Source organism: Bombus bifarius, unplaced genomic scaffold, assembly GCF_011952205.1.
Source record: "Bombus bifarius isolate JDL3187 unplaced genomic scaffold, Bbif_JDL3187 scf7180000007978, whole genome shotgun sequence".
Classification (NCBI taxonomy): domain Eukaryota; kingdom Metazoa; phylum Arthropoda; class Insecta; order Hymenoptera; family Apidae; genus Bombus; species Bombus bifarius.
In genome coordinates, this window is record NW_022884363.1 from 3,698,577 (window position 1) to 3,707,547 (window position 8,971).

The 8,971-nt window shown below is 25.8% G+C and overlaps 3 protein-coding genes across 7 annotated transcripts; 2 read left to right on the forward strand and 1 right to left on the reverse strand.

Annotated features, from left to right (window-relative positions):
* Nucleotides 1-541: 541 nt before the first annotated feature.
* LOC117204480 (UV excision repair protein RAD23 homolog B-like) lies at nt 542-3,760 on the forward strand. Its single transcript, XM_033441916.1, has 6 exons — nt 542-771; nt 844-916; nt 1,144-1,306; nt 1,553-1,729; nt 1,829-2,160; nt 2,240-3,760. Exons 1-6 carry the CDS (start codon nt 706-708, stop codon nt 2,524-2,526), a joined length of 1,098 nt encoding a protein of 365 aa, XP_033297807.1. The 5' UTR covers nt 542-705; the 3' UTR covers nt 2,527-3,760.
* A 589-nt stretch (nt 3,761-4,349) lies between these two features.
* Nucleotides 4,350-5,284, reverse strand: LOC117204483 (dolichol-phosphate mannosyltransferase subunit 3). The gene is made up of 3 exons (XM_033441921.1): nt 5,043-5,284; nt 4,550-4,777; nt 4,350-4,466 (listed from the first exon to the last, which is right to left on the reverse strand). The coding sequence occupies exons 2-3, from the start codon at nt 4,775-4,777 to the stop codon at nt 4,407-4,409; spliced, it is 288 nt and encodes a 95-aa protein (XP_033297812.1). The 5' UTR covers nt 5,043-5,284; the 3' UTR covers nt 4,350-4,406.
* A 674-nt stretch (nt 5,285-5,958) lies between these two features.
* On the forward strand, nt 5,959-8,375 carry LOC117204476 (glutamyl-tRNA(Gln) amidotransferase subunit B, mitochondrial). Of its 5 annotated transcripts, none has more exons than XM_033441908.1 (10): nt 5,961-6,091; nt 6,168-6,312; nt 6,376-6,489; nt 6,635-6,807; nt 6,897-7,045; nt 7,117-7,370; nt 7,458-7,640; nt 7,719-7,855; nt 7,908-8,031; nt 8,103-8,375. In XM_033441908.1, exons 1-10 carry the CDS (start codon nt 6,000-6,002, stop codon nt 8,316-8,318), a joined length of 1,587 nt encoding a protein of 528 aa, XP_033297799.1. In that variant the 5' UTR covers nt 5,961-5,999; the 3' UTR covers nt 8,319-8,375. The 5 variants fall into 5 exon arrangements, with proteins under 5 accessions (XP_033297803.1, XP_033297801.1, XP_033297799.1 ...); XM_033441909.1 differs by having other exon boundaries at nt 5,963-6,091; nt 7,135-7,370; XM_033441910.1 differs by lacking the exon at nt 6,376-6,489 and having other exon boundaries at nt 5,960-6,091.
* The last annotated feature ends 596 nt before the right edge of the window (nt 8,376-8,971 follow it).

The window sequence follows — 8,971 nt, forward strand, 5'->3', positions numbered from 1 at the left end:
TCTTAATACATTTTAAATTTTTATGTGTAATACATTATTATATAGTACATTTTCAAGTTATAACTTATTGTGAACTATTTTTAGTTTTATTCTAGTCATTCGCAAATGTATAAATATATGTATAAATAAAAGAATCATAATAACTTTCATTCATGTACTTACACATTTATTTCTAAAATTAAATTACTTGTGGATATATATATATATATATATATATATATATATATATATATATATATATATATACACATATGTATTAATTTGTAAATATGTTAGTTACTATATTTTGCTTTTATATTTTTGTTGTTTCAGTAATTTTATCATCGAAATCAATTAAATATAATAATGTTAAAAACTAAACTTTAGACTTTTGGTTAGTAATAAATATAACTATTTGTATATATATGTGTTTAATATTTATTGATACAAATTAGATTAATCAAATTATTTTGAATTGATGCAGCCTTATTTTAGTACATACCTTACGTATTCAACTGTCTTCAGTAATGGAAATACAGCTTTATGTCATCATATGTTTTCAGCTGCATACTAGTCTGAGTTAAGCATTTTGTAAGTTGCTTTAAGCAGTGCCGACTCATCGCTGAAAAGATCTTTACCAAAACATCTTTACACCCTTACTACTCCAGATACTTCAAAGTTTCCTTTATTAATCAACGACGTATCAGTAATTCTTCATTTAACAATATGATTATAACACTAAAAAACTTGCAGCAGCAGACGTTTACAGTAGAAATTGATCCATCGCAAACAGTACGTGAATATAGTAAATTTATTTATATAGTGAATTTCAAGTACAATAGATTTTAATTATGTCTTTTTTAGGTAAAAGATTTGAAACAAAAGATTGAGACTCAAAAAGGTTTTCCTGCTAAATATCAAAAGTTAATATATGCTGGTGAGGGATATGACTTACATAACCTTATTTTCACACAATTGCAAATTTATTAATATATTTACGTATCTATAAACCAATTCATTTTTGGATTAAATTTATTCTGATATCCATTATTTATACAAACTTAAATAAAAAAATTATAAGACATTGGAATCATTTTCATTTTTATTAACGTTATTGTTATCGTACAATGATAGCTATACATTAATGTAACATTATTTTTATAGGAAAAATATTAACAGATGATCACCCATTAGCAGAATATAATATAGACGAAAAGAAGTTTATAGTTGTTATGGTGACAAAACTAAAAACTGGTAATGGACATACAACGACTGAAGAGGAACATACTACAAATACAGATAATAAAGAAGAAAGTAGTACAACCAGGTATTAATTTAAAGTATTATGACAGAAATACATTTAAAGAATATTTTCCAGCTTTAATAATAAAAATTTTAATGTTATTTGAATATGTTACACTAAAAAAATTAAAAATATGTCATAATAATATTCTTCATTGATTATGAAGATTTATCTTTTGTATAATTCAATTCCTTAGATTAATTTATCAGAAAAAGTCTGTTTAGTCATGCTATATAGAGTTATTCTTAATATGTATGTTTTTTGTCATAGCTCAGTAGCACAACCTAGTTCAAACCCTACTGTTCAGGGAGCATCAAATCCTACTAATACTGTACAAGAGCAATCTGAAGCAAGTACTACTGCTGGATGTGTTGGAGGTCAAGCTGAAAGTGCCTTGTTAATGGGTGAAGATTATAATACTATGGTGAACAATATTGTGGATATGGGGTAGATATATGTTCAATAAAAAAAGAAGTTATAATCATTTAATTACTATATTTTTCTTAAGTTACAGTTTATTTATTTAATGCAATTTATCTATATTAGATACGAACGTGAACAAGTTGAACAAGCATTGAGAGCAAGTTTCAACAATCCTGATAGGGCTGTTGAATACCTTTTAACAGGAATACCAGCTCAGCTTTTTGAAGATTTACCAGAAGATCAACTTGAAGCACAAGAACAACTTCAAGATCATGGTCAGCATCCACTAGCGTTTTTGCGAATGCAACCTCAATTTCAACAAATGCGTCAAGTCATTCAACAAAATCCTCAGTTATTAAATGCTGTTCTACAACAAATTGGACAAACTAACCCTGCACTGTTACAACTTATTTCACAAAATCAAGAAGCATTTGTGCGTATGCTTAATGAGCCTGGTGAGTTTCTGCTAAAATCAAAATATTTTCATTTATTTGTTTATGAATATTCTTATGTTATATACCTCTTTTGGAGTAGTAGAAACTACTGGTGGTACAGGAGGGAGAACTACACCTGTATCCGCAGCTAATGTTACACCACCAACTGCTCCTGGTGGTATAAGTGGAGGTCTTGGCGCTGGTATAGGAGCAGGATCGGATGTAGAAGCTTCTGTAATTCAGGTAACACCTCAGGATAAAGAAGCTATTGAGAGGCTGAAGGCACTAGGATTTCCGGAGCATTTAGTTGTACAAGCCTATTTTGCGTGTGAAAAAAATGAAAATCTGGCTGCTAACTTTTTGCTGTCACAAAGTCTTGATGACTGAAGTAACGTACTTTATTGATTTCATAATAAGGAGTTAAAGGACTGATATAGGGTGGGTAATTACACAGGCGTCTTTTTATTTTGGACTGGTCATCTTTACTTTGTATATAAGTGTGCACATATATTTATGTTACATTAATCCTTTAGCTAGGTGCTAATCTTACATTGGCATATTTGATAAATCATACAAGTTTACTGAGACTATATACCAAAATACTTTATGCGTTAAATTCTTGATAGTTTTAAATTATCAATTTCAAAATATATAATTTTACACTTTTTTAAATATTTTGAGATTGAAATTTGATATTTTGCACAAGTGTCATAATCCATCCTTGCAGTCTGAAAATTACTCTTTGGCGAAACTTTTTGTTTTATGAATATATGAAACAGTGTAATTACATTTTTATATAAGAAAGCCTGCTTGTTTAAAGAATTGATATACAAAAATATAAATACTTTGTAGTATTTATATGATGGAGCTATTGTACAATTACACATACATATAAATCTGCATAAATGAACAAGGATATATGTGTATTTAAAACATATGTATGTACATGACAAGCACATTTTGTACATTTGATAGGCTTTCTAATATAAAAATTATGTAAGTGCATCCGTATATGTATGATTGCATATGTATATATGTGTGTACTTGCGTATAACTTGCGCCTATGTATGTATGTATAAAAAAAGTCTCGTATTTTTTAAACAAAAATGGTGAAGATAGTTATTCATTAATAACACATTATAAGTCATTTCATTTGTCACCAAATAACGAAATGTAAGAAATTCTCAAGTGAAAAGAAAGAAAATTTAAATAACATATACACATATATTGTTTTAAATTTGCTTTGACCTCGATATCTCAATCCATTCTTCATCTGAAAAAAGCTCGATTAACTTATGACTAGTTAGTTAATAAGAAATAATCATATATGAAATATCTTAAATAGATAAATACAAGTTGACATACAAGAACTATGAATCTAAAAAAAAATTTACAATTAACTTTCTATAAAAGTGAAGGCAATGAGATTATTAATATTATGAAACTGCATTCAATAGGTTGTAGCCTTAACATAGTAATATGTAACTTATTAGGAATCGTTCGAATTTTTAAGATACTAGTACTGATATTAAAATTTTATTAGAAATATAGCACAATGTAAAACAAATACTATTGCAAAATTGCATATTTAATAAATAAAAATGATGAGTCTAGGCACAAATGAATATATTAGTTTCCCTTTTTGGTATATACATATAAGCAGATATAAGTATAATTAAGGCAAGTTAAATTTTGAAGATTAGAATATAGTTTTATTTTATTATACATACATATGTATGTAAAAAAATACAAATCTACATAAATAAACTATACGTTTCAATGTTTTGTCGTAAGATTGAATGTTTATTATTATGCAATAACAATTGATAATTGCCTTAAAGATTCTTCTGTTATAAAGAGTAAAACTATATAAATCTTATGTCATAAAAATATCTTAATTTAGTTTTCCTTATGTCAAATACCAAAAATAATAAAGCATTATAAATAAAAATATTATTGAACAAGATCAGATTATTTGTTATTATGCTTGTAATAAATAAGTACATTAGAATTTACGTAGAAGTTAAAAAATAGCTATTCATATTAATATCCATTATTTCTTATCTAATAAGCACAATGAGCTTATTAATGTACATAAATTACATGCAAGAAACACTTGTTTGTGTTATAATTCTTAAATTTCTATAATTTAACAATTTTATTATTATAAAAAATATATATAAATATGACATCCATAAATAGAATAATCATATATTAATTACTTAATATGCATTACTGGATTACATATTATATAAAAATAAGTTAATTCACTTGCACTTTAAGACCACACCTTTATTCTGAAGATCTTTCTTAGCTTCCTCTATTTGCTAAAAAAATTTATGAAATGGTTGTTTCTAAATTTTTATGTAATGATACTAATAAAATGGATTATATCCATTTTTAAACTTACTTCCTGCAATTCAATAGCTGCATGTTCACAGTTGTTAAATGTAAGAACTCTATATAAAATAATAGTAGCTGCATATAGACTGCATACAAATAAAGCAATGGGTGGAAGAAGGAGGACAAATTGTTTCCATTCTTTGATAAATGATAAATTAACACTTTCAGTAATTGCAGCAATCCATATACTAAAAAATAAAACAGCAAATAAAAGCCACTCCATTAGTTTTGTCATCTGCAATTTAAAGTATATTTATATAAATTTATTAGTTCATCAATACTCATTAAAAATCAATAAATAATTAAAATTGTATAGTTTTGTGATATAGTTTTTATAGTTATTTATTATTTTTTAAAGGTCGTAAAAAATATGTATGTTGAGATTAATGAGGTTAAATTTTTGAGAACATTCATCAAATTGAGGATGAATTATTTAATATCTTAAAATCAATAGAAAGAGTAATAAAATGTGAGGAATAAGATTACTTTAAATTACATACCTTAATTTTCAAATTTTGTAATAGCAAATGGGTAATGCTGTATATATTTCTTATATATGTTAATCACGCTTTGATTTAATTTCAAGACTAATTGCTCACTATTTTTTAAACATTATTTCAACAAAAACACCGTGTAAATATGTATCATTATGTGATGAACCAAACATGTGACGTGTATTGAGTAATCTATCTGATTTCAAACTTCCTACCTTACCATATGATAGCGCCACAATAGCACTGTTGTTGTATCTTAATTCAACGGCTTTTGTTTTTATAATATCTATTATAATTTCAATCTATAGAATAATACAAATTGTATGAATTTATAGTTAAAGGTATACTTTAAAATAGTAGCACAAAAAATGAATTTGCAAAATTATATATTGTCAAGTTTCACTAATTTATTGGAGGTTTACATTCTATATTTTATTTACTTTCCATTTCATTTATTTATAATTTAAGCAATAAATAAATTTGTAATAAAGAATAAAGATTTGAAAATACAATCTATTTCTTGAAAATATAAAATTTGTATATTATACTACTCATATACAATTTGAAATTTCGATGTTTCGATAATTTAATACCCAAGTAGAATAATAGATACACGTATGTTTGATAACAGATGTTTATTGCGATTAAAATTACGTAAGATTTGAATGAACATGTATGTATAATAATAGACAAAAACTACTATCTTCATTTTAAAGGTGAGTTATGTATATAAACTTTGTTATTCAGTAAGTTAACATTCATATCTATGTAGTAAACATAGTATTGTGTTGGCAACTAAGTGATTGCGGATTTTGTCAATACCACTTAGTGACAAAATCTGCAATCACTTAGTTGCCAACACAATATTATATAAATCCATTTTGTTTAATTACTTATTACAGTCATATTTTTAAGTGTAAAAAACATATTCTATTTTTGTATTTATAAAATAAGTTTTCAGAAATGTTAATATATAGAAGAATTAGTAATTTCATAAAAAAGTATTATAAAAATACATACAGGAAATTTTGTGTACGATTTATTTCTACAAATCTGTAAGTATGTTAAAAAATTACTTGAAAAATACATCACATTACATATGGAAACAATAAAATGTTTTTTATATGCTAGAGAATGGAAACCTTCAGTTGGTTTGGAAATACATGCACAAATTTCAACAGAATCAAAATTATTTTCTGGGAGTCCCACAAGTTTTAATCATTCAGTTAATTCCTGTGTATCATTGTTTGATTGTGCAGTACCTGGGACGATGCCAGTAAAGTATAGTAAATATTTTTGAAAAGTAATTCAGTAATTTCTCATTGTATTGTTTTTATAGGTATTAAATAAAAAATGTGTAGAAGCTGGAGTGTTAACTGCTTTGGCTCTTTCTTGTGAAGTAAATGCTGTTTCAATGTTTGAAAGAAAGCATTATTTTTATTCTGATTTGCCTGTAAATATATCTAAATATACTTTATAATAACTTCATTATTTAAAACATAATTATTGAAAGTAAATTAAAGTAATGTAAAATATATACACATCTATTTAGTGTTCATTTTATTTTACATATATTTTATTAATAATGTTTTGTATAGGCTGGCTTTCAAATCACACAACAAAGGAAGCCCTTAGCTGTTAATGGAGAAATTAAATTTAATGTATTCAAATCTGGATTGCACAAGAAATCTTATTCAAAGTCATCAAAAATCAAACAAATACAATTGGAACAAGATAGTGGGAGAAGTCTTCATAATGAAGTTTTTGGAAGGCATTATTAAGTTTTTTGTTATAATAATTAAAATATATTTTGTAAAATAATACGATAAATTATATGTTGCTTTGTTTCATTTGTGACAGAAGTTTAATTGATCTTAATCGAGCTGGAATACCTTTGATGGAATTTGTGTTTGAGCCAGATTTAACAAATGGAGAAGAAGCAGCAGCTCTTGTACAGGAACTGTGTCTCATTTTACAATTGTTAGGCACATGTTCTTGCAAAATGCAAGGTTTGGTAAACTGGATTTTATTCTCACATGCAATGTTTATCTATGAATAATTATTAATTAGAAATAAATAGATTGTTTTGCATTTATAGAAGGGGCTTTAAGGGTTGATGCAAATGTTTCTGTAAGTAAACCTAATGCATCTTTAGGCGTTCGAACAGAATTGAAAAACATTGGAAGTATAAGTGCTCTCAACCATGCTGTAGAATATGAGATAAAAAGACAAATTTCAATTCTACAAAAAGGAGGACAAGTTATTAATGAGACTCGTGCATGGAATCCAATAAACAAAAATACAATTCTCATGCGTGAAAAAGAAGACAAACATGTAATCACAAACTAAAATAGTTTATATTTACTTAATTTTTGTAATAATTTTTAACATAAGGAACATTATATATTTATTACCTTTTAGGATTATCGTTTTATGCCTGAACCTAATTTACCTCCCTTATATTTACACATTAAGAGAAATGTACAAAATAAGTATAATTTAATTGATGTACCATCTTTAAAAGAGCAATTACCAGAGTTGCCAGAACAAATACGTAAAAATTTACTCCAGGGTCTTACACCAGACACGCTTGTAGCAGTAACAGTATGTTTAATATCTGAACTGTTAAATTAAATTATAATTAAGCATACATTATGTGTATTAAATAACTTTTACTTTTAGAGTAATTTTGATTTGTTTCTACTGTTTTGCGACATCTTAAAGAATGGTAAACATCGTGATCCTCAGTTGGTGGCTAAACTTTTTATTTCTGACGTCTTATCATTTATGGATGACTATAATTTGAATCTTACATTTTGGTAAGTTTATTGTAATAAATTAAAAAGATGTATTAATACATAGAATTTTTAGTGTTAATAATCAGGAGTATATAGAGGAATTGATGGACTTAATACAAGCTGAAGTAATAAATAGACGGACATTAAGAAAGTTATTAAATGAATTAGTCAACAAACCAAATAAAATGCCAAAACAGGTGAAAAGAACTTAAATTACTTTATATTTTTTACATATTAATGAATTCTAATAATGTTTTATCATATATAGATTGTTGAAGAAAATAAATGGTTTATAATATCGGATGAAAAGGAATTGGAACTGATATGTTCAGAAATACTTAAAGCAAACCCTGAATTGGTAAAAAAGTACAAAGCAGGAAAGAGAAAGATATATAAGAAGTTTCTACACAAGGCAGCTATACTTACTGAGGATCGTGCAGATATGGCCAAAGTGTCAAAAATCATGACAAGATTATTGAGTTAATTTCAAATGTTATTTTTATAATAGAAGCATTTTAATAATAACTTATAAATAATTAAATGTGCCTATTTTTTAACATATTTACATATCACCGCATTAAGACTGTTATACGAAATATATAAGCAATCGTTCTAGCAATCTTTCTAAAAAAATTTATTTTTTATAAATTGTAAATCACAAATATAAAACCAAATATGAAATAAATATTTCAGATTTAACAAACTGGAGATTGTTAGGCTCCTATGTAACTTCAAAATTTAATTTGAACCAGCACAAAATTTTATTTTTAACAGTGTTAATTATATTATAAAATATTTCACAAAAACGTCAGACCACATTCACTGACTTTCATCTACGTGATACCTGAGGGTAGGACATGTTTATTATAATCGTGCAAGATATCATAGCAGAATCAATCTTTATCAAATGAATGAATTTGCAAAGATTCAATCATTTTGTGTTGTTTATGTGAAATATTGAATGTGGTTTTATAAATGTTATGAAGATACATTGATATAAAATGAATGACAAGAACGCAAACAAAAATTTACAAATAATTATTAGGATCATTTGAATAATATTGTATACATATACAGTACAATCATATATATGTATAGCTATAGATAATTATATTTACAAAAAATACATAATATGAA

Bases quoted from the DNA above. Each gene is read 5' to 3' on its own strand.
- LOC117204483 (XM_033441921.1), bottom strand. From the start codon at position 4,777: ATGACAAAACTAATGGAGTGGCTTTTATTTGCTGTTTTATTTTTTAGT. The intron at 4,467-4,549 runs GTAAGTTTAAAA...AAATTTTTTTAG, and splicing joins CAGCTATTGAATTGCAGGAA to CAAATAGAGGAAGCTAAGAA.
- LOC117204480 (XM_033441916.1), top strand. From the start codon at position 706: ATGATTATAACACTAAAAAACTTGCAGCAGCAGACGTTTACAGTAGAA. The intron at 1,307-1,552 runs GTATTAATTTAA...TTTTTGTCATAG, and splicing joins GAAGAAAGTAGTACAACCAG to CTCAGTAGCACAACCTAGTT. The intron at 2,161-2,239 runs GTGAGTTTCTGC...CTTTTGGAGTAG, and splicing joins GCGTATGCTTAATGAGCCTG to TAGAAACTACTGGTGGTACA.
- LOC117204476 (XM_033441908.1), top strand. From the start codon at position 6,000: ATGTTAATATATAGAAGAATTAGTAATTTCATAAAAAAGTATTATAAA. The intron at 6,092-6,167 runs GTAAGTATGTTA...TTTATATGCTAG, and splicing joins CGATTTATTTCTACAAATCT to AGAATGGAAACCTTCAGTTG. The intron at 7,371-7,457 runs GTAATCACAAAC...ATTACCTTTTAG, and splicing joins GTGAAAAAGAAGACAAACAT to GATTATCGTTTTATGCCTGA.